Source organism: Malus domestica, chromosome 15 (assembly GCF_042453785.1).
Source record: "Malus domestica chromosome 15, GDT2T_hap1".
In the NCBI taxonomy this organism is placed as follows: Eukaryota; Viridiplantae; Streptophyta; class Magnoliopsida; order Rosales; family Rosaceae; genus Malus; species Malus domestica.
In genome coordinates this window covers 5,648,067-5,672,166 of record NC_091675.1, presented here as the reverse complement: position 1 = coordinate 5,672,166, position 24,100 = coordinate 5,648,067, and the positions used below count along the sequence as shown (strand labels likewise).

Sequence of the window (24,100 nt, the reverse complement as noted above, 5' to 3'; positions counted from 1 at the left end):
TTTCACCATTTCTTCCTTTTTATTACCCAATAAATTCAAAAACCACCAAAACACTCATCTTATGTTTAATAGCCAAATAAATTGGCTAATTAAACCTAAATTAAACCTAAAAACCCTAGCCACCTCATATCCCTATAAATATACTCCCATTCTCACCAAAAAGCTAATGCCAACACTTTGGCAAAAATCCCAAAATTCTCTAAACACTCTTTCTCTCTAAATTCTAACTTTGGCATCGGAGGTTCTTCGGCCAAAGCCCCCCCCATTCATCGTGGGTGCGTGAGGCTCTTGGCCTTAACCTAAGGTGTTAATTGTTTTGTAGGTGCAAAATCGTCCAAGATCGAGGAGGAAGAAATTTGCATCCACAAATTGGTGCTTTCATTGAGAGTTGAAATCCATACTCGTAGAAGACTCTCGCACAAAAAGGTTTTTCTTTATTTTCTAGTCCATTTGAATATTTTTCATACGTTCTTATTATTAGAATTTTTTACTTGCAAAGGTTCTTTGATAAAACGTATAAGCAAAATATAATGGCTAGAAATTTAGAAAATTCCACAAGTGAAAATTCTAATGTTCAAGAAATGGGATTGCGGAGATCCGTGAGGCTAAATGCGACAATAAGGGGAGCGGCATCATCATCATGAGCTTCCACCATGGGAACCACCGTGGTGGCTACCTCGGTAGCCACCCGCGGCGAGGTCCATGGTGTCTTCACCACGGCCACCATGGGAACCACCGCGGTGGCTACTTCGGTAGCCACTCGTGGTGAGGTCCATAGAGCCTTCACCACGGCCCGGAGATCCGTGAGGCAAAATGCGACAATAAGGGGAGCGGCATCATCACCACAAGCTTCTACCATGGGAACCACCGTGGTGGCTACCTCGGTAGCCACCTGCGGCGAGGTCCATGGTGCCTTCACCACGGCCACCATGGGAACCACCACGGTGGCTACTTCGGTAGCCACTCGTGGCGAGGTCCATGGAGCCTTCACCACGGCCCGAGCCGTGCCATCCAAGGCTCACGGTACCAAGACCACGATCCAAGCTGTGCCATCCAAGTTTACGTGGACCCAAGCCCAAGCCTCGCATTCACATGCACCGCGCATTGAGCAGCATGCTCCCGTGATCCAACCTGCTCCCGTCAAGCAACCCACTCCCGTGGCCCAGCCTGCTCCTGCCAAACAGCCTGCTCTCGTGACCCAGCCTGCTCCCGATGAGCAACCCACTCCCATGGCCCAGCCTGCTTTCGTCGAGCAGCCCACTCCGGTGGCCCAGCCTGCTCCTGCCAAGCAGCCCACTCCCGTGGCCCAGCCTGCTCCTGCCAAGCAGCCTGCTCTCGTGACCCAGCATGCTCCCGGCGAGCAACCCACTCCCATGGCCCAGCCTGCCTTCGTCGAGCAGCCCACTCAGGTGGCCCAGCCTGCTCCTGCCAAGCAGCCCACTATCGTGGCCCAGCCTGCTCCTGCCAAGCAGCCTGCTCTCGTGACCCAGCCTGCTCCCGACGAGCAACCCACTCCCGTGGTCCAGCCTGCTTCTTTCGAGCAGCCCACTCTCACGGCCCAGCCTGCTCCCGTGACTTTCCAAGCAGCCCAAGTCGGCCCAAGACTATCTCAACCATCCGGACCTACCATCGAGCCGGGGGCATTCTCACCATATTTTTTCACGGATTTGACATTTCTCAATTAAAATCTCGCGCCCATAGTCTACCACATTTCCACTGCCCAAGGAAGCGCATTCCTTCCAAGCTCTTCCAATCTAAATGGCGAACAACACTTGTCTCGACAAGTCATAGAGTTGACGAGCGCCCTTGCACAACAGACAACTTTGGTGAATCAACTTTTGCAACGCATCGGGATCCAACGTGCCCCGGACGAGGTATCCCAAAGTAGGACAAAGGCAGACGAACCTTTCCAGTAGCGTCCCGGCAAGCAGCCATTCGACCAGCCACGAGCCGAACGTTCAGGCAGTGTACATTCCCGATTGGGCCCCCGAGATAGCGTATACTCCCGTCTTAGCGCGCGGAGGAGCGTGTACTCTCGACTAGGCCCACGGATGAGCATACATTCACGGTTGGGGTCACACTCCGATAGTCAACATGAGCAACCTTCCGAACAAAGTGTTCATTCGCGGCTAAGCCCACAATGAGCATCATCCACCTCACATCAGAGTAGGCAGCACGACGGACGAAGAGAAGTAGTCACTCAATCCAGCTCAAGTTCAACCAGCAGCCTGCGAAGAACTCGCTCGCCTGCTAGGAACGCACCACATGCACTGCATCTGCGGCGTAGACGAGCCAAACACATGGAAGAACAGCCTAGACCAGCAAGTCATGACTGGGGGCAGCCGAGAGCTCCGCTACCCCCAACAAAGGCAAATTCAGGAAGAAGTAGAGAGACTCTTGACCAAGCGATTGCATGATTTCCAATGCAACGAGGTCACCGACGAGGCACTACGACGGAACATAACCAACATAAGCAGGTCACCCTTCACGGAGGAGATTGAGCAGGCAGAGCCTCCACGCGAGTTCAGCATGACATATTTCACATCTTTCAAAGGGGATGAAGACCCGGAGAGACACTTAAAACGTTACCAAAGTGCAATGATCCTTTATCAAAACAACGATGATCTCATGTGCAAGATATTCGCCACCACTCTACAAGGCGAGGCGCAAGATTGGTTCTACACCCTGCCGCCACAATCCATCCGGAATTTCTACGAACTTTCTTTGGTTTTCACCAAAGAATATTCATCCTATCGCTCGATCAAAAAGAAGTCTGACCATTTGTTCGACGTCAAGAAGAACCCAAAGGAGTCGCTTCGCGACTATGTGAGGAGGTTCAAAGTAGAGAAGGCAAAAATAGTCGGATGCAACGACTCGATAGCTAGAGCAGCCTTCCAAAAAGGACTTCCAGCAGACCACCCGCTATTAGGAAAATTGATCATGAAAGAATATCTAACTCTGGCAGACTCTTTTGCTTTAGCAGAGAAGCATGCACTTTGGGATGAGGCCCGCCAATGCACATTCAAGGACTTGAAGAAGTACCCGACATCACCTCCCTAGAAGCAGCGGAGGACTTATTCGCATGTTTGACGGTATCTAAAGTAGCAATAAGCTCTACCATCATGCGAGAAGAGCTGGGGGCCCGACTACCTGTATTCTACAGTTACCTGCAGTCATCATCATGACGCACTATTCCGCCGAATCCAAATCGACGACGATAAAGGCGTAGACCCTGGTAGATGCAAAGTTTTCTGACGAACGCAACAACTCGGCCCAACAATGCCCCGAAGGCAGTCGAGCACACTTTAGCTGCACATATTCCCTTAATGGAGATTTCTGGCATTCTCATGTCAACGACGCATTCAACTACAAAGGCTTACGAGCAGCCGTGGTTCGTGGCAACCGACTACTTCACCAAATAGGTGGAAGCAGAGCCCATGACGACCACGATTCAGACGGACATAGAGCGCTTCATATGGAGGAACATCATTTACCGATTTAGCATCCCTTAATCCATCGTCACCAACAACGGCCTGCAATTCATAGGCAAAGATTTGGCGAAGTTCTTCAAAAAATATGGCATCAAGCAGCATATGTCCATGCCGAGATATCCTCAAGGCAATAGGCAGGCCGAAACATCCAAAAAGATGGATCTCATCTGGGAAGGTCCGTACAAGCTCAGCAGAATAGGCGATAAGAGTAATTATACCCCCGCTACCATGAAACGATAAAAAGATCGAAAAGTAGTGGAGCGCCTACAATCTGAAGAAGTACCATGTGTGACCTCCGACTACATCAGAGCCTGAAGACTTAAGAAGCTCGACGGGCACCACCTCACAAGTCGAGGACTATCCAGTTGTTATGCAGTTCCTACCTTACAGCTAAGTTCTCGTTCGTTTCACTCGTTTTTCAATGAGGAATTCAGAAGTAATCACAACTTGGTTCGGCTGCATGCTTACAACAAGTGATCACTCCAGCACTTCAAAAGAAGACTGTGCCCTTCTTAGGGACCCATCGCAGGAATTGCGCCCCCCGAGGGACCAACCATGCTCTCCAGTGCGAGAGGGTAAACCAATTCTCCGACACCCATATGGGTCAGCTCTCCAAGACGGGAGGATAAACTTTACACTCCGAATATCCAGACATGGATGAGCCTGGCTGCCCTAGTATAACTAGATGCACGATGGCTTGCGCCGGGATTCCTAGAAGTAGCCGCAATGGTCTTTTTCAAGGCTTAGCTAACTGAAGGATTTTGGGTCTCTTGACCTAATCCGTGGGGAACCGGGCCCTAGAGACGGAGAGGGCACATTACGCAGTACATCCGATGGACGGCTGCCCTGGAATCCTAAAGCTGCTACCGAGTGCACTAAGGTAGCCTACGGATTCCGGAAGACTGCCTACGGCTTGCCCTTCGAGCAGTGAAGCCGCACTAGACTTATACAACCGCACATTCTTGTGAAAGGTTAAACAAGCTAGCGCGCATATACGAAGTTTTATCCACTGCCGACATGCTACGTAGTCGATAAGCTTCACCTCTGCCAAGCGCGGAACAACCTACACCAAGTCCTAAAGTGTTGTGATACTTGTTACGCAACCTATGGAATTGAAGAAAGTCAAGGTTAACAGCTTAGTGGTTACGCGGACTTGTCTGCTTCTGTAAGTAAGGCATCCGGCTGCCAACCCTATGGCTAACAACTTTGCAAAGTTCTACACCAACACCTACGGCTACATAGGCTACATGAGTTTGTCTGCTTATAAAAAAGTAGCATGCCTGCCACTGGTCTATCAAGTCTAAAGGTTAGGGCATGAACAAAAGAAGTGAAGATGAAGAAAAACGAAGGAAAACATGTTTATAAACAACTAGCAAAGGCCGAAGGAGTTCAAGCAAAACAAAAGCTACAAGGAAAAACAAAGAAAATCCTAAAGGCTATCTAAAATACTACACTACAGCAGCTTGGACATCCCACGACTACTCGGTCGCCACACCTTTAACAGCCGTAACACTCTTAGCAGCGGCATCATCCGACGCTTCACCCCTGGCTGCCCCAGTCTGGGCACTAACTTCTCCAACTACTTCACCAATGGAAGCCTTAAAAGTAAAAGCAAGCAAGTCTTCCAGAGAAATAGAGAATGTCTTAAAACCTCAAGCCCATCCTTCTCACCCTTCAGTTGCTCATTCTTCTTAAGTAGACTAACACGGACGCGCTGCAGCTCATCCACTCTCTTCTTAGCATAAGTAGCGAAACGAAGCACAGAAATTGCAAGCTTAAGATCTTAAATCTGAGGCGAATCAATCTCAGCAGCAAAGGGAGCAGGCTTTGGCGCCACTTTAGCAGCAGAGTCCACCTTACCACTCTTCATAATAGCAAGTCTCTACAAAGGTGAACCGGACTTGGCTCCCAAAGAACGTCCTGGTACAGACTTCGGCACTAGGGGCATGATAAAACCTTTACGCTGAGTAATCTTATCCACAATTGTACTAGCCATTCTCAACATGGAAGACGCCACATGCTCAGATCTAGCAGCCTTACATTTCTTCCCATTGGAAGAAGTCATGTCAATCACATACCTCTTGGTAGCAAGCGGACCCTCATGAGCAGCGAAAGAAGTCTTTGGTTTTTTCTCAGCCGGCATCTCTTGAGCAAGCAGAGAAGATCCATTTTCCCACCTTCACTTGCAGCAGGATCCACAACAGTGATTGGACAAGCCAGTGCATCCGCTTTGATCATATTCCCCTCATCTTTTGGGAACAGCCCACGTTTCTCCAGACGAAAAGAGTTAAAGTAGCCAACGTCATTCGTGGTACCTAGCAGGGAAGTTCAACCCAACATTCCAGCAGTTCATGAGGTTCGCAACCTCTTCATTTCTCTCAATCACCAGCCTAGCTCGAGTCATGTCCAAAAGCCTAAAAAGACATGAGCCATGTGACTTACCTAACACTGCGCCCCAGTGCCACAATCCGAGGTCCCAGCCACACAAGCTGCCCTTGGTTCTAGCCAAGTCGAGCAGCTTAAAGCAGTGGTCCCTGCCACAATACCTCATCGGCCCATGCCGAGTCGACTCCTGGCCCATGCCAGCCGACGTGCCGCACCACCCCGACGGCTGCCCCGCGGTAGCACTATCCACGAAGAAAACGAAGAAATCAACGAAAGACGGTCCTTTGCACGGGCAAGATGTAGAAGATTGCTAGAGGAGGGGGAACAAATATCCTCTAAGCTATCTCTCTCTTGTAGGGTAGAATAAATCGCTCTCCAAAGTTGATTTAATAACCCACTTAAGGTGGATTTAAATAGGCTTTGAGAGAAATTTATTTCCCTTTCCTAGAAGGATCTAATTTCCTATTAAAGAGAGAATCTACATCAAAATAGGAAGCAGTCCTAAGTTTCCTAAAGCAAGAAGATCTCTACACCTGCTGCCCTTTTTTGCGAGCAGCCCAACAGGTGTGGGGGCATTTGTGGAGCCAAAAATATTCACAGGGCGACACGTGGATTTTTGGACAAAAATGACAAAAATACCCTTGCAGTACAACGAGGTTCCTACGCGCAAGCAGCGGGCAACCCTCTTTCAACCAAAACAGAAGTGCCCAAAATAGGTAACAATTCAAAGTCCATCTCATCAAATCCTTTCTACAAGGTAATTCCCAAACACATTCCTTTTAAATTATGTTAATTGGCTAATTAATGGGTTTATTGCCTAATTAACCCATTAATTGTCAATTAAACCATCCATTATATCCAAATAACTACAAAATACATCCAATTCAACCCTAAAACACCACATGGCCGGCTATCCCCATTTCAAAACCTAATCCATCACTTTTTTCTACCTTTTTCACCATTTCTTCCTTTTTATTACCCAATAAATTCAAAAACCACCAAAACACTCATCTTATGTTTAATAGCCAAATAAATTGGCTAATTAAACCTAAATTAAACCTAAAAACCCTAGCCACCTCCTATCCCTATAAATATACTCCCATTCTCACCAAAAAGCTAATGCCAACACTTTGGCAAAAATCCCAAAATTCTCTAAACACTCTTTCTCTCTAAATTCTAACTTTGGCATCGGAGGTTCTTCGGCCAAAGCCCCCCCATTCATCGTGGGTGCGTGAGGCTCTTGGCCTTAACCTAAGGTGTTAATTGTTTTGTAGGTGCAAAATCGTCCAAGATCGAGGAGGAAGAAATTTGCATCCACAGGTGCCATCAAGAAATATAGACCGGTGAGGTTTTAGAATGTTGCGGCAAGAAAGGTTCTATGCTAGAATTCTTGACTGAGGTACTATCAGTCATGGTATTCATTTATATATAATTACAAGAGTGGACCAACACAGTCCCATTTACAGAAAGTATATCAACATAATCAAACTAATTGAATGATTACACGTAAAGTAAATCAGCAATTGCAAGGGAAGGTAATCAGCCAAATTCTTATGAGGGTGGACTTTCTTGTGTTTGCCTAATTTCAGGAGATGACTAAGATAAGGGCGTCGTAGGAGGCTTATGTTTCTCATCAAGAACAAGGTATGCCTCCAACTTCTGCCCATATTGTTTTCTTTTTCTTCTTCTTGCATCAGATCAGTGTACAATTATGCATACGATTTATAAATCGCATAAATTCACTTTATTGTATACGAACGTATAAAAACGTATGAAAATGTTCTTTATTGTTCCTCTAAGTCATTTCTAATAGATTTTCAACCTCCAAGTAGATTCAAAAGTCTTTATAGAATGAGAAGTTTGCCATAGCGCTAGTTGTATATAATTATTGATTAGTTTTTACAATAAACAAGAGATTATAAACAATCTAGTGACAAAAAAAACAAAATCACAAACAGTGTGACCTGACGAAAGTATTTTTATTCTACAATAATTTCTGATAATGATAACTTGATAATTATCACAGGAATAGATCAAGTGTATGATCTGACTAAAATTCAGAGCACAACAAATAAACCCAAGCGATAAGCCTACGTCACAGTTCTCCACTCTTCCGACTCGTACGTTTGCGGCGCCATAACTCTAGCTAAGAGTCTACTCCAAACTGGCACCAAACGCGACCTCGTCCTCCTCCTGGACAATTTCATCTCTGCCCCCAAACGCGACGCACTCTCCGCAGCCGGGTGGAAGGTCTACTCCATTAAACGGATCCGAAACCCTAATGTAAAAAGGGCACCTATTTTGAGTACAACTATAGCAAGCTTCGTCTCTGGCAGCTCACCGAATACGACAAAATCGCTTTCATCGACGCCGACATCATTGTCCTTCGAAACCTCGACTTCCTCTTCCACTTTCCGCAAATGTCAGCCACAGTCGACTCCGATTACTGCTTCAACTCTGGCATCATAGTCATCGAGCCCTCCAACTGCACGTTCAAGTTTTTAATGGACCACGTAGATGACATCGTTTTGTACGGCAACGGCGACCAAGGGTACCTCAACGAGGTCTTCGTATGGTGGCACCGGGTGCTGAAGAGGGTTAATGCTATAAAGATTTTTCCAAAGAGTAGGACAAACGGGACGACGTTTATGGATGAACATTGGAAGATAAATATCACGGATCCTAGACGAGAACATTTGGTGGCATAAAAGAATATATATGTTTTTTAATTGGATAATGCTAGGGAAATTAAGTTTTTAAACTAAATTTGCAAACAAAATGATGTGTCACGATAGAAAATGAGTACGTTAATCAACATTTAAGAAATAATTCAAGATTAATGCCAACTATATCAACTTTTTAAACCAAATTTGCAAACTAAATGATGTGTCACAAATGAAAAATAAGCACATTAATCAACACTTAAGTAATAATTCAATCAACAACAACCACATATTTGGTTTACAAAATTTGGTTGAAAAAGGGTAATGCTAGGCAGACTAAATTTGTAAACAAAATTGGCTAAACTAAATGACATGAGAGTTGATAATTGAATTATTATTTAGGCGTTGATAAACATGCTCATTTTTATTGGTGACAAATCATTTAGTTTGCAAGTTTTGTCTACAAATTTAGTCTCCCTAACATTAACCATAATCCAATCATCAACATCATAATCATTTGATTTACAAATATTGGTTTAGAAATTTAGTCTCCCTAGTATTAAACATAATCCAATCATCAACATCTTAATAATTTGGTTTAGAAATTTGGTCTCCCTAACATTACTCTTTTGAATTTCCTCTTTTCGGTTCTTATAAATTCGGATTTTATCTTTGTTTTTTTGTTGAAATATGTAATACATATATGCATCATGTACACAAATGGGATGATGGTGTTTTTCCTTTTTTTTAATAACAAATTATGTTATACAAGATGTACAAACGAGAGTGTATCCTAACACATTATATTTAACTGATCTAATTCGCGTCTACGTAATAATCATAATCAATCTTTATATTTCATAGGAAGAAAACAAAAAAGTTGTAGCAGTTGACCTTTTGGGGATTTGGGAATCTTGTTTGTTGCTGCATAAGGTTAAAGGAAAGTCCTCACATTTCAGTTGTTAAGCGTGTATGTACCACAAAAACCACCGGACGTGGCAGGAGCCACAAATCCCAAAATGTGACAGAAATGGAACATCTCTCGCCCACTCACTCACAAAACGCCACAGTCCAACAGTTATTCAAATTATGAAACCCACACTAAAATCAATGGTCCCGGCAGTTTTTTGCCCAGACGGGGAGCTTTTGGACCGTTGGGGGCTGCGTACGCGGAGAGTTTTATATCCATTAAGCTACATTCTTTTATGATTTAATTAAGCTACATTCTCGTATGTGTTACATTGTAATTTGATTTATGTTGATTCAAAATTAATACAACCATGAAAAGAAGAAAATAATTTTTACATATCTATTTTTATCTTCTCGCGCATTGATTTTTATATATGATCATCGAAATAAGCAAGTAAAACGAAATCAACTGTTATGACTAAAAAAATAAATGTGACAGACTAAAAAGAGTGATAAATAATACTCCTCCAAAGAAAAATGTGACATGGGCAATAGAGTCATTTTGAGCTAGAGTATCTTCAGTAAAGACATTATCCACGATGGGCGGTGCCTTTTTTTATTTTATGTAATAATTATCTTTAGTTATGAACAGTGTGTGTTCCGAGTCTTAATCAAACACTATTTATTAATTAAATCAAAATATCTTAACTTAATCTTTGTACTGTCCTATAGTTTTATCTTATGAAAAAAATTAAGGAAAGCAATCACATACGGATGCCTTTTCTAACTAATACATTATACATGTCTCTTGGTGCCCACTGCCCATCCACAACTAGCACATACACAAACAAAACAAACGCAATAATAAATAAATATTTTATGACAAAATATTTGAATATTACATTCCAATCAAGAATAATTAATTGCAAAATATCATCAACAATTGAAGAAAAAAAATGCTTATTCGGGCTATTAATAACGATCAGTTGCAATGATTCTATATCTGTCTTTTTTTTTTCATTTGCAATCTGATTTTCTTTACTTTATTTGATCTAACGATTGAAAATAAACTTAAAGTACACATATGAAAGAAAAAAGGGTGTTAAAATCAAATCCCTTGCAATAATAGTTTGAGTCCAAATTTGTTTCTTCAAGTATCCAAAACGTGGTTCCATATTAATCCTAGTGCAACAAGATCCACTTGAGTATTTTTTTACAAAATATTACAAAACAATCATATTTTAAATTTTTTTTTTTTTTTAAATAGTAGTTATCTCATACACATACAACAAATTAATTCTTCACTCCATTCAACCTCACAATGCATGAGGCCGTCGTACTTTTATTATTTAGCTTAATGGTACACCAAAACAGACTTTCAAAATATGCATCAAAGTTCGAATTCGGTCCAGAGTTTCAAATCTTTGTTCGCTTCCAACTAATATCTAATTATTTGTTTTAGTAAGAAACTTGAAATAAAACCAAAAAAAAAAATTATTGAAAAACTCCTGATACTATTCATTTTAACAAAAAATCATATTTTTATACTAAAAAATTAATTATTGTACTATTTATTTTGTTCTTATTAGTAAAATTCAAAGTTTTCAAGTTTTTTTTATTAGTTTTCCTAAAAATAAAGGTCTCGTGTTGTGCCTAGAAATCCTTTTCTTCTTCGAGGAGTGGTGGTGAGCTGCACCACCCAATCCAACGGACAAAACCTCCCCGCCTTTCGGATTTTGGTCAAATCCCCAATAAAAAAATTGAAAAAAAAAAAAAGAGTGAAAAACTGAAAAATCAGAGATTGGAAGAAGGAGCGTACAGATGGATCCAGTCCGTGTGTGACGAGACGAGGAGGAGGTAGGCTCCACTCATCTCTGCTCTCTTCCTTCCCCCGCTATTTTTCTCTTCGCTCTATTTTTAGCTCCGATTTCTTGGCTGCTATTTTTTGCTAATTTTTATCCCTTTTTGTGCTTTTTTTTTGCCTTAATTTTCAGCCTTTTTCGATATCCGAAACTCCATTCCCACTTTCCTTTCAATCGCTTCTCGCTATTCCGGTACGTTCCTCTCTCTCTCTCTCTCTCTCTCTCTCTCTCTCTCTCTCTTTGTCCCTTTTTTTCCCGATTAATTTTTGGTTGAAAGTTCGAATTTTTATTGATTTTTTTGGCACTGATAACACTTGTTCTTGCAAATTAGCTGTTTTTAATTCACTGTTTTAGATTTTTTTTTTTTTAAATTATGTGGAATTGATGATCTAAGTGAGTATTCGAAGTTCTTGGATTGTTATTTCTGCATGCAGCTTGCTATTTAATTGTTCTTATTATTCCTTGTATGCCTGGCAGCTGTTTGGATATTTTATTTTTTGGAAATTTATTTATTTTTCTGAGAATTTCGATAATTGAAAGTCGATACAACCCCAGCAAACTAAGGATAGTAATTTCGGATTGGTTAGTTTTAGACCGGAGAATCGAAAATCTAATATTTTTACTACAATTTCGTAGAACGTGATATATTGAGGCTAAAAGAATGCAAATTCTGATGAAATAATGCAAAAAAGATTTGGGTATAAAGGTCCTACATGTTAGAAGCGCTAATTTTCTTGGCTTTTATGCAGTGATTTACTTTTTCGTTTCTGTTTTGTTGATCCGATTTCTTTTACTTGGACTGTAGATTTTGCTCGTGGCACCTCTTCTCACACTTACTAGGAATGGAGGTTGTGAAAACTGCAGAAGTAACGCCTCCTCCAGAATCTTCTTCGTCCTCCAACCGTAATCAACAATCCGCCGGGGATGCTCCTGCAAATTCAGAAAAGCATGACAGAGTTGAAAGTAACAGTCCTTTGCCAACGATGGACAACCCTAGATTAGAAACTACACTAAGTTCTTCTGATGGGAGACCCTCTCTGGAACAAAATCAACCACTTCCAACAGATAATCCGGCTTCTAGCTCATCAGCGATGGAAAATGGTAAATTGCCAGCTGCAGAACATGCTTCAAATAGCACATCTCCAGAACAAAGTCAACTTCTTCCAACAGATACCCCACCCTCAATCGCTACAGTCACAGAGAAAGATACGGAGGATAGTTCGGTGGAAGGTCTGGGTCCCAAAAGTGTCGATAATGTTTCAAATAGTGCATCTCAGGAACAAAATCAACTTCATCCAACAGATACTCCAGCGTCAGCCTCAGTAAGTACGGTCAATAAAACAGAGACAGATGTTCAGGGTACCACGGCAGTAGATTCTGGTCCTAAAAATGCTGACAAGGTAGTGCAACCCACAACACGTTCTCTACCCAATATAAAAGTTTCCCGAATTGCTGTTAAACAAGCTGAAGCCATTTATTCTCCTAAGAGTGCTAAGCTGGCATATGTGAACAATGTAGTCTCATCACCCAATGCAAAGTTTGCTAGCTTCTCTGCAAGAAAATCAGTCGTCACTGATTCCCCTAAGAGTGCTAAGAACAGAGGCCTTATTGATACAACTGCACCTTTTGAATCAGTTAAAGAAGCTGTTTCCAAATTTGGAGGAATTGTTGATTGGAAAGCCCATAGAATCCAAACCGTGGAGGTACATTTTCTTTATTTTTTTTCTGTTTTATTAGCTATTTATTGTTTTATGTTGGTGTTAAAGTTCGCAATCCCTTTTCTTTTGAATCCATAATCGAGTGGTTATTTGTTTTTTTTTTGTTTTTTAATGGAACTCTCGTCTAAGTATTATGTTGAAATCCGGAAAATACCTACGTTTTCTAAAACTAATCGTAATCTCTTCTTTGGCTGTGCAGAGACGCAAGATTGTGGAGCAAGAACTTGAGAAAGCACAGGAGGAGATTCCTGAGTATAGGAAACAATCAGAGGGTGCCGAAAATGCAAAGGTTCAAGTATTGAAGGAGCTGGATAGCACTAAGAGACTCGTAGAAGAATTGAAGCTCAACCTGGAGAGAGCACAAACAGAAGAACAACAGGCAAAACAAGACTCCGAACTTGCCAAACTAAGGGTGGAAGAGATGGAGCAAGGTATAGCTGACGAGGCTAGTGTTGCAGCCAAGGCACAGCTTGAGGTTGCTAAGGCGAGGCATACAGCTGCGGTGACAGAGCTGAAATCCGTTAAAGAGGAGCTGGAAGCGCTGTACAAGGAATATGCTTCTTTAGTCACTGAGAAAGATACAGCCATTAAAAAAGCTGAAGAGGCCATTTCTGCATCCAAGGAAGTGGAGAAAACAGTGGAAGAACTGACGATTGAGCTAATTGCCACAAAGGAGTCATTAGAGGCTGCGCATGCCGCTCATTTGGAAGCTGAGGAACAAAGGATTGGAGCAGTCATGGCCAAGGAACAAGATTCGCTTCATTGGGAGAAGGAGTTAAAGCAGGCAGAAGAGGAGCTTCAGAAACTTAACCACCAAATTATGTCGGCTGAGGATCTCAAGTCAAAACTCAACACAGCCTCAGCCTTACTACTTGATTTGAAATCTGAATTAGCTGCATATATGGAATCAAGATTAAAGGTGGAAAATGGAGGAGTCTTGAAAGATGGGCTACAGGAACCAGAGAAGAAAACTCATACCGATATACAAGCAGCAGTTGCTTCTGCAAAGAAGGAGCTGGAGGAAGTGAAGCTCAACATAGAGAAAGCAGTTGCTGAAGTAAATATCTTGAAGGTGGCTGCCACATCATTAAAATCGGAACTTGAAAGTGAGAAGTCAGCTCTTGCCACCATTAGGCAGAGAGAAGGAATGGCATCAGTGGCTGTTGCGTCTCTTGAAGCTGACCTGGAGAAGACTAGGTCGGAAATAGCTCTAGTTCAGATGAAGGAGAAAGAAGCCAGAGAGAAGATGATTGAGCTGCCCAAAGAATTACAGCAAGCAGCACAAGAGGCTGACCAGGCAAAGGTACTTTCTGAAATGGCTGGTGAAGAGCTGCGCAAGGCAAGGGAAGGAGCAGAGCAAGCAAAGGCTGGAGCAAGTACTGTGGAAAGTAGATTACTCGCGGCGCAAAAGGAAATAGAGGCTGCTAGGGCCTCCGAGAAGTTGGCGTTAGCAGCAATTAAAGCTTTGCAAGAGAGTGAACAAGCCAGAAGCACCAATGATACTGATTCACCCGCTGGGGTAACTCTTTCTGTAGCAGAGTATTATGAGCTCAGCAAACGGGCCCATGATGCAGAAGAACAGGCGAACGCGAGAGTTGTAGCTGCAAGTTCCCAAATCGAGGTGGCCAAGGAGTCTGAGCTCAAAAGCTTGGAAAAGTTGGAAGAAGTTAATCGGGAAATGGCTGCGAGAAAAGAAGCACTCAAGATTGCAATGGAGAAGGCTGAGAAGGCCAAGGCAGGCAAGTTGGGGGTTGAGCAGGAGTTGAGAAAGTGGAGGGCCGAACATGAGCAACGGCGAAAGCTTGGTGAACCTGCTCAGGCAGCAACAACTGCCACTAAAAGCCCGAGGGCCAGTTTTGAGGCAAGGAAAGAATCCAAGGACTTTGACCGCGCACCTGATTCTGCCGCATCTGAGCAATATTCATCAAGCCCCAAGTATGGACTTGGAAGCCCCATGGAAGCTGGTCCATCACCCCCAGAAGTAAAGCAGGGAAAGAAGAAAAAGAAGTCGTTCTTCCCACGGATATTTATGTTCTTGGCCAGAAGAAGGGCGCATCAAAACAAGTTAAATAACTCTTGATTGAAACCAGTACACGTCTTTGTTGTTGTGATTTTTTTACCTCTTTTTTTTACAGGGTGGTTTCTCTCAGAGTGACCGTAAATGGCGGATTGATCTGACAGATGTTTACTCGAGTGTACATGACGATACTGGTAAATTGTTTGTTGTATGATAAGTTACTTGGATGATAGTTTTGCTCACTGTAAGGATGGTTTTGGAGCGGAGGTTAATATTGTTGGTGCCTGAATATTGAGAAGGGAGAATAACAGAACTTCTGTATAATCTGTAGGCCTCGAAAACTCTGTAAAAGTTGGTTCGTGTTTGCTGTAATGAAAGAATTTGGGTTTGCCATTTCCGTGAGCTACTTTTAGTTGAAATTCACACTTTTTTGCATTCATTCATAGTTTCGATGAAGTTTTATTGATCCGAAAACAACGGTACTAATCACATGACTACGGGAGCTGCTCTCTCCATCTGTGTTCGGTCAGTTTTCTGAGCAGGAGTCACAGCGAGCGATAACTTCACCATCGTCGATCTCCCTTCCTATCTATAGCATAGGGCCCGGCTAAGAGATAATTTATAACTTCGCGGGTAAGGGATGACGATGGTTCAGATAGACTGGAGTTAGAAATGATCGGAAGTTTACACCGACGAGAATTGCTCCTCGCCGGCACAATGCAATTAAGTTTAAGCAATTGATTTTGCTTCAGAACTAAGCAGAACAAGAATGTGAAAGAAACTAAGAAAGTGTTGAAAGATAAGAGGGGTACAGCTTCTAAACTCTACAGAAAGTCTTTTTTAACAAGCATACAAATTAAAGCCGAAACGAAACAAAACGAGACATCTCAACTCTTTCTGATTCAGCAAGGACAACAAGCCATCAAACAAAAATATTTCATTCAAGTGAAAATAACCATTCTAATCAGCCGTACAAGAAAACAAGACAAGTTTAACTCATCCAAAACAATACCTCAAATTTTATATTTGAAGCATTATTCGAACAGAAGGTAAATAAATGACCAGAGTTGCTACAAAATTTAATGAGACCTTGTCTTTATATGATTTCAAATGAGATCAAACAACAAGAACAACAGGAGTATGCGAAAATTTTCTCTTTTCCCAACACTTTGGGACACAGTAAACACAAAAGTTTCAATTACCGTAGGCATTACGCGCAGGCCAACAAGGATATCGGTGATAGTGAAACTAATCACAGAACCTCATGAGCCTTGTTGTAGTACCTGTTGATGTATGCAGCCTTGACACCTGATATGTCAGGAGTATCGGGTGTTTGCACCGGGTAGAACTTGTAATACCTCAAATTTTCAAATGCTGCTTTAGTTTCCGTACTCATTTTTTCAAATTCTAGTTTGCGGGCCTCTTTTTTCTCTCGGTTTTCTTTCTTTTGTTGACGCACTTTCTCCTTGACAAACTCCATGAAGGCATCCTTTTGATCCGCAGATAATTCCTCCTCTTTTATCCGCTCATCAGTGAACTCCTCAACTTCATCAAACTGCCAATCAAACACACAGTAAACCGGTGGATTTGGTTCCTGTGGAAAAAGTATGTCGACTTCGGTGCTCAGCTCAAGCTCCTCTTCCTTGATCGGCATTAGATACGGCAAGCAGTAATCAAATTTCTTTAGACGATCAATCTTCATGTGTTTCAAGGAAGCCCGTCTCTGAGTGCATCCCAGCACAAATATTTGAGGAGAATTTCGACTATATTCAACAACTTGGCTGTCTCTCTTGTCATAAGGAATATATGGAATCCAATCCATTTTCATCTGTTTCATTGGAACAATTTCTTCAGTCTCTCTCTGAACCGACTTAATCCCAATTTTGTCAGAAGGTGGGCAAGGCGATACAACAGCCACCACAATAGGTATGTAAATAATTTTCAAATCACCCTTATAGGGGACTTGTTGAGGCTCTGTACCACCGAAGAGATACACTTTGTTGTTCCCAAGATCGTGCAGCTTGCCCCCCTCTTCAAATGCTTTTTCAAGGTTTGAGAAATCCCACTTGAATTGGTACACCTTGTCCAAGTGATCCCACTCTGTCCCAACAGGAAAGGCAGCCTTCCAGAGATCTTCCAATTGGCGAGGCTCCTCAAAGTACTCAGGCTCGGATTGGGGGTGCGATGCCTTGACCCGCTTTGACCGAGTGGCGGCCTTGCTCGATTGTTCTTTGTGGTTGTCTGCCTTGGTCGAATTTTCCTTGTTTTCTTCTCTCTGGCTGGCCTTCCTCTTAGCTCCTCTTGCCATTGTATTCTGCAACCAAAAAGGGCCAAAAAAAAAAAAAAAAAAGAAGAAGACAAATACAAATCGAAAATCAGGGCTACGGACCTAGGGTTAGGGTTTGTACCGTTGGGCACACAATCCAATTCATACACATAAAGTTCTTCCGCAACTTCGACAAATAATTTTAAATTTGTATGAATGAAAGATTCAAACTTCAAATCTATAGATCGTATATCTAATCGAAAATAAAAATTATAAAAGAAACTCAAATAGCAGTTCATCGTTTCATGCAGCAGATTCAAATTTCAACTAATATCTAATCTAATACGAAATCATAAAACCAATCGTCCCTGAATTCATTGACAGGTAAAAAAAGCCCTAGGAAAAATCAAAACCCAGAAAAAACCCAAATCAAATCCCCTATAAAACCCTAAAAACCCAAATCAAAACCGTGAAAATTCAAAGTTTCTGAAAAATTATAGCACACTGAACAGAAAATTCATACCCGAAAAGGCTTTTGTCGCTTCGAGGACTGCAAATTCCAACACAATCTGGGTTTTTTGAAAATTGGAAGCAAAATCACAGCAGGGGGCTCCTTATTAGGCAAAAGTGAGAACCTTTGCCCCCTCCCTCCCTCTGCTTATAAATTCCAACACATCTTACCGTTTCACTTTATTACATCTGAACCGTTCATTTTATCCCACGGCTGAGATTTGAACATCTACTTTTCTACTCCCGCTAGGAAAGGTAGGTAATGTGCGTCAAACCAACGCCACGCCAAGTCCGCCTCGTGTCTAATGGTGAAAACTAGCATAAGAGTTAAGACTTCAACGTTTTTTAAGGCAGAAACTTTTTAAGTCGGGGCATGATCTGCCACCAATATTATCGATATTATTTCTATACACATGACCTATATTATTGATATTGTTCCAATTTACTCATCTATTACCATTTTTTGGTCAAATACTTACCTATTACTAGGTAGTGTGTTTTATTACAAAAAGACTTCAAACTTATTTGGATGTGCTTTAAAAATAACTGAAAAAACTTTTGGTGAAGATGTTTTTGGAACTAATCCTTAGTAAAAATGCAAGTAAATCCTGAAAAAGAACTTAAAGTGATTCCTGGAAGAATGACACAACTTGTGCTTTTTGCAGAAAGCAATTAAAGTACTTTTGGAACCCCAAAATATTTTCTCTAAAAGCACTTTTAGCTATTTTAAAAACACATCCAAACGAGCTATTCAGTGATATTAAGAGTGGAACTCGCACATAAGCTATATGTTATTTTGTTGTATCTTCTAGATGAGACTTTAGTCTCTAATATTTTTACACTTGTACAAGACTTGCACATGGAAAGAAATATAGAAAATTCTAAATTTTATTTATTTAGACTCACAATAACAAATTTAACCACACCAGTATTTCTACGATTTTTATGGGACTCTACATGATTAACAATGACATGTGAAGTTGTGAACCTAACCACCGAGATGCAAATAAAAGTTTGGGATTGAGCTTCTTCCGAAGAATATGTTATGTGTAAATGGAAGGCTTTTCCCCTATTAGAGAAGGCCCTATGAAGGAGTCCGAAGATAGATGATGGTACTACAACCATTGAACATTGTTACATTGGCACATACAAAGACCATAGACATGGATTTACATTTAAGAAGAGTTTGCAAGGGTCTGAACTATGGTTCTGTGCCATGGGTTGGAGAGGTGCTCCAGAAGATTATCGATGGGTCCCACATGAGTCACAGATGCCTGCACAAAGAAGCCCAGCATCGCCACCATTGCAAGCCGTCCTGCAACAACACACAACTAATTTGAAGCAACAATCCAACTAGAAAATAAGACTAAGGTCGTACCCAGTGCACAAGGCTCCCGCTTTACGCGGAGTCTGGGAGAGGTGAATGTCGGCTAGCCTTACCCCTATTTATGGAGAGGCTGCTCCCAAGTCTCGAACCCGAGACCTACCGCTCATGGGCGAAGGCACTTGCCATCGCACCAAGTGCGACCTCTAACTAGAAAATAAGACTGAAATGGAATATATTGATTTGGAAAAATCAATGAAAATAACACATTTTATACCGTTCTTAATCTCTTTAAGCTTCCACTCATGAGCATTCTTGATATCTTTTGCCAGACCTAGAGGATTCAGCAACGGACCTCCGGGATATCTGATAATCATCACGCGATGTTATTAATCAACTTCATATCATAATACAGGTAGACGTCAATGTTCATATGTAGTTGAGCTTGCGTATAGTGTTAAAATTGAATACTCGTGTTGTAACATGAGTGAATTAGAGTAAGGATGGGATTGTGAGCCAAATAAGATTACCCAGGTTCTAAACCTTCAAGTGCAGATTCCAATCCAAAGAATGACCCATCTTTGGCTTGAGATCCAGGAGTTTTGAAATCCATGTATCTTTTAGTTTCAACGAATCTACAAGCACAGCAGGAAAGGAGAACATTAACACAGAATCACAATCAAACAGGAAGATCTTTCGGATCAAGCAATATTTTACTTTAAAGAGAACGATTCAAACCCGGGTGCATAAGGGAACCAAATCCACTCTAGCCAATGCAGATTAATACAGAACTTACCCCATCAAGATAAATTGGACAATGAGCAGAGTTTCTGTATTAGCAAAGCCAAATTTTACTGCACCTGCATTGTACCAAACTGGTACACTAAGAAGCCCTGTTACCCTCAGTAACTGCAAAAAATAATCGCTAGTTTCATTTTTTAACATTTATCCACAGTAGTTAAGTAAAATTACAATGCTACACTCCCTCAAACTTCTTATCTACAATATGTGGTAGGTATTAAAATCAAATAATTGAAATTTATTTTGGAATTTCCAAATGAGTCCACAGCGAGAAACAGAATGCCATTTAGGTCTTACATCTGTAAGTAGAATTCCTGCAACTCCAAGCATTGCAAAGCGAGCATGAACCAGCTCTGCCTGCACATACCACCTCAAGTTTTCCGGGTCCTCCCCGAGTCCAAGCGGGTCAAACCCAAAATCCCCAGCCAAGCTGTTGAAGAGGGACAAAGAGTGTGAACCTAAATAGGGGAAAAAAGCAAGAGAAATGAAATCAAATTGAACCAGCTTCTTGAGGGACTTACCTTCCGTCGAGGTAGGCTGGTGGGTCAAGCCCTGGGAGCCATGTAGGGCGCACTTGGGCTTGAGTCACATGGCGGGCAAAACCTCGACCCTTTGCTGGTTTGCCATGCCCGATAGCAACTGAGGGCCTTGATGTGTTCTTATTAGAAACAAAGGATAAAGGACATGGCTGCACAAGGAAACCTCTCCCCACTGCAGCAGCCATTTCTCTCCTTCTATCTTTCTATCAAGAGGTCCACAAATTTTATGTGTATGCATCATACATATATATATGAGAAACAAGGACCACTTGGACATAAGGTTAAAATATAAAGGTCACTAAAAAGAAGTGGGAAAATGTTGAAATATTGCTGGAAGAAGGAAAAGAAAATTTACTAAACTATGCTTCAACAAGAATTAAAGCACTATTATTGCTGGAAATCATTAGATTACCATTGAAATTCCTTCAGAACATGGGTACAATTCAACATAGTTCATTACTGGCACGACCTAGCTTAAAGAGCATACCCTACAAATACTTGACGGGAAAAAAAAAAAAAGCCAAATACAAGTTGTAAGTTCTTAATAGAAAATTAGGAAGTTCACTGCAGAGACAATTGTCTATTGGTACTGGATATGCTGAAGGAGCTGACTTTCAGAGGGGTTGCAATCACAAGGGGGGCCTCAGGTGAGTCAGTAACTGCAAACTTGTCATGCATGAAGCGACTGTCAACAATGGAGTCATCCTTGGGGACTATCTTGTAGCAGTAGCAGCTCTTCAAGCCCTGCTGATTGCGGTAGCACTCGTGTGAGCCATCTTTCACCTGTTGAAAGTTCCAAACCACACTAAATTTGCCCACAGTTGCAACCAGATGTCGCTCCTGCTTCCCGTTCTCCGTGACCTGAACAATAATGTAAAACACGATTATCATAATCTTCTACCAAACAAAATCATTAGGCTACAAGAAAAATAAACTGAGTTCAGAGTGTTAATTGCCTAGACATTTTCCATTCATAGACGATGCTCCAACCAACCAAAATCGGTACTGAAATCCTCCAAACTAAAGTTCATATGTAAGACCAGACTTCTGTTTCAACCATTCTAATAGTAGTCATTAAAAGCGAAAAGAAATTGGGAATTTTTAGAAGTTATATAAACCTCCTATTGGATATTTAGTTAAATCAACAAAAACCGCATTCAAAATCTAAAAGTTACTTGGAAGAGAGAGAGGAAAAGCCAGACAAAGTAGTTTTATACATGACAACCCCACCATTAGAACCTTCGACGTAAAACCAATACATTCTCCATCTTTCAGCAATTCAACACTAAAACATACACTGAACCGAAAATTATTCCAACTTTCAGATCTGAAGTGGACGTGCGTGTGCATATAATTTAGGAAAAGGAATGCCAAAAAGGGGGAAAGCTAAATAATAGAAAACACAGTCCAACCATTTTCGATACCGTAGGATGGTAGATTCACATTTCAGGTTCTATTCATGACTTACATTTAGCAAACCAGGCTTAAGACAGGCCACTAAATCATGCACATTATAGCAGATGGAAACAGAGATTTTCATCACCACATACAAAAGGAAGAAGCAACATAATGTTGCATGGTCTCACCAAATAACAGAAAAATATTTCTAACCAACGGGCTGAAAATACATATACTTACCCACGAAAACTGAGCATTACGAAACTTGTTATTCGTGCCCGCCAAATGTGAATCCAGGGGAGTCAACTTCAGCAGCCTTGGAGCTGAAATTCTATTTCCCATACGCCCACTAAAACCAGTCTTTGTCTTGCCATCCTTATCAGTAAAGATTGTGCAGATGAGGATCAAATAGGTGTCCGTTGTGCCCAAAATCCACTTCCCATCAAAAGTAACATCCACATGAGTAATAGGCGAACCAAGGCCTGGAAAAGCAGTTTTTGCCTGCCTCATCGAATTGATAGAGTACAACCTGATCTTCCCATCAAGAGACCCAACAGCAATTGAGCCATCACCAGTGCTAGCAAAGCACTGAAAGTTAGTCCCTCTTGAGAACTGATGCCCTTGGTTCCAATTGAGAACAGGACCACTAGAAGCTGCTAGGTCCTGAACCATTCCCTTCCTATCACGCATATCCCACCGGCAAAGCCTGTTGTCATCCAAACCCAAGAATGTCGATCCTGAGGGGTCCAACTGTGCTCCCTTACTATCATTTGTGATATCCCTCATTGTAATGTCAGCCCCATCTTTCTCAAACTTCCACTCAGTAACAACCTTCCCAGTTTCGATATCAAGCTGATGGAGCCCTGTTGTGTGAGGCTTCCCCTCATTCATTGGACTCATAAGGAGCATGTTAGTCTCGGCCTTCATCAGCAGAGCCTTCCTAGGTGTAGACCGTGCCAAATTTGAACCGCCTCCATAGCTCCCATCATCAAAATTCACATAAACACCTTTACCATGTATTCCATGAGCAAAATTCTTAACAACCTGAATGCCAGAGTTCCCCACCAAAAAACTATTGTCCAATGCACCTAATGCCAAGCTCTGTATACCGCCATCGTGTGCCTCCTCAAACTCCTCTCTCAAATTTTGATTTCCCCTCACCGGTGTTGCTGAGCCAGGGCTCTTCAAAAAATTATCCTCCGCATCTTCCCAGACCGAATCATCCGCCATTTCGGGCTTTGCCCACCCGACAAAATCTTTCCCATAAACCTTCACCCTGTTCTCCTCAGTGGCCTCATACCCATAAGTGTTCTCAAACAAACAGTCATTATACTTAATCACAAAAGCCCTATACTCCTCATCACTGAAAAACTTCACTGCCCACACACCTCTGGCAAAGAAATCGACACGCCGCTGATCGGCGAAAGTGAGCAATTGCATCTCGGCTGATACCTTAGCCCTAACTTTGGCGCCCACCCTCAAAACCCACAAACCCTCCTCATCAAATTCCTCTTCTTCTTCTTCCTCCTCATCATTATCAACATCCATTCGAGATGTCTTAATAAAATTGAAAGAAGTGAGTTTTTCGGAAGTTACCCATTTCGCTTTTGGGGTGTTCCCTCCAATGTGGAGGTACAGCTTCACCGGATTCTTCAGATTCGGGTTCCTGGAAGAAGACCCGTACTTGAGACTCAAAGCCTTGAGCTTGGCGTCCACGTCGTCTAATGCAGCCGACGACGGCGTTTTGGTTCCCCGCTCGGCGGATCTCTGGCGCTGGTCGGCTTCAGTTTCCTCCACGTCCTCGTAGCTCTCCTGCTCCTCGCTCTCTTCCTCGTCGGAGTCGGAAAGCTCGAGGTGTTCGCGGCTGTGAGCTCCGCCCATTTTTGTACGAAGATTTGGGAAATGGTATGTGAAAGATGAGAGCTTTGGAAGTCTGAGAGTGAGATGGTGTTTTGGGATGAAAAGTTCAAATTTCAAATTTGGGAGCTTTTGCGGTTTTTTGGCATCGTCTTACTTTTCCGTTATTAGGGTTTCTAAAAGTGGAAGGTCAAGGGAGATTAGATGATTGGGCCTGGGTCGGGTAGGTGGGAGCCGGGTTACGTCTTGACTGATTTTCGTGGCATTTTACAAAAATTGTTTAGTTATGGAAAGAACTACGATAACCATCATAACATTTATTTGATACATAGATGACGTGATGTATCGATGTAATAGTAG

The 24,100-nt window shown here is 42.1% G+C and overlaps 4 protein-coding genes across 4 annotated transcripts; 1 reads left to right on the top strand and 3 right to left on the bottom strand.

The window, feature by feature from the left end:
* The first annotated feature begins 11,094 nt into the window (after positions 1–11,094).
* On the top strand, positions 11,095–15,438 carry LOC103455966 (protein WEAK CHLOROPLAST MOVEMENT UNDER BLUE LIGHT 1). The gene is made up of 4 exons (XM_008395582.4): positions 11,095–11,305; positions 11,443–11,502; positions 12,116–13,013; positions 13,228–15,438. The coding sequence occupies exons 3-4, from the start codon at positions 12,153–12,155 to the stop codon at positions 15,106–15,108; spliced, it is 2,742 nt and encodes a 913-aa protein (XP_008393804.2). The 5' UTR covers positions 11,095–11,305; positions 11,443–11,502; positions 12,116–12,152; the 3' UTR covers positions 15,109–15,438.
* Positions 15,439–15,967: 529 nt separating this feature from the next.
* Positions 15,968–18,117, bottom strand: LOC103455967 (protein HEAT INTOLERANT 4-like). Its single transcript, XM_008395583.4, has 2 exons — positions 17,835–18,117; positions 15,968–17,359 (listed from the first exon to the last, which is right to left on the bottom strand). The coding sequence occupies exon 2, from the start codon at positions 17,351–17,353 to the stop codon at positions 16,298–16,300; it is 1,056 nt and encodes a 351-aa protein (XP_008393805.2). The 5' UTR covers positions 17,354–17,359; positions 17,835–18,117; the 3' UTR covers positions 15,968–16,297.
* A 705-nt stretch (positions 18,118–18,822) lies between these two features.
* LOC103455968 (photosystem I chlorophyll a/b-binding protein 5, chloroplastic) lies at positions 18,823–20,740 on the bottom strand. Its single transcript, XM_008395584.4, has 6 exons — positions 20,468–20,740; positions 20,244–20,376; positions 19,942–20,054; positions 19,676–19,780; positions 19,423–19,511; positions 18,823–19,136 (listed from the first exon to the last, which is right to left on the bottom strand). Exons 1-6 carry the CDS (start codon positions 20,668–20,670, stop codon positions 18,997–18,999), a joined length of 783 nt encoding a protein of 260 aa, XP_008393806.1. The 5' UTR covers positions 20,671–20,740; the 3' UTR covers positions 18,823–18,996.
* A 110-nt stretch (positions 20,741–20,850) lies between these two features.
* LOC103415444 (protein CYPRO4-like) lies at positions 20,851–23,914 on the bottom strand. Its single transcript, XM_008353778.4, has 2 exons — positions 22,124–23,914; positions 20,851–21,346 (listed from the first exon to the last, which is right to left on the bottom strand). The coding sequence occupies exons 1-2, from the start codon at positions 23,762–23,764 to the stop codon at positions 21,047–21,049; spliced, it is 1,941 nt and encodes a 646-aa protein (XP_008352000.2). The 5' UTR covers positions 23,765–23,914; the 3' UTR covers positions 20,851–21,046.
* Positions 23,915–24,100: the final 186 nt, after the last annotated feature.

Coding starts and splice junctions, on each gene's coding strand:
- LOC103455966 (XM_008395582.4), top strand. CDS start 12,153: ATGGAGGTTGTGAAAACTGCAGAAGTAACGCCTCCTCCAGAATCTTCT. Junction 13,014..13,227: donor ATAGAATCCAAACCGTGGAG/GTACATTTTCTT, acceptor TTGGCTGTGCAG/AGACGCAAGATTGTGGAGCA.
- LOC103455967 (XM_008395583.4), bottom strand. CDS start 17,353: ATGGCAAGAGGAGCTAAGAGGAAGGCCAGCCAGAGAGAAGAAAACAAG.
- LOC103455968 (XM_008395584.4), bottom strand. CDS start 20,670: ATGGCTGCTGCAGTGGGGAGAGGTTTCCTTGTGCAGCCATGTCCTTTA. Junction 19,512..19,675: donor CTTGAAGGTTTAGAACCTGG/GTAATCTTATTT, acceptor GATGATTATCAG/ATATCCCGGAGGTCCGTTGC. Junction 19,137..19,422: donor GCTTAAAGAGATTAAGAACG/GTATAAAATGTG, acceptor GTGTTGTTGCAG/GACGGCTTGCAATGGTGGCG.
- LOC103415444 (XM_008353778.4), bottom strand. CDS start 23,764: ATGGGCGGAGCTCACAGCCGCGAACACCTCGAGCTTTCCGACTCCGAC. Junction 21,347..22,123: donor GTAATGCTCAGTTTTCGTGG/GTAAGTATATGT, acceptor ATTATTGTTCAG/GTCACGGAGAACGGGAAGCA.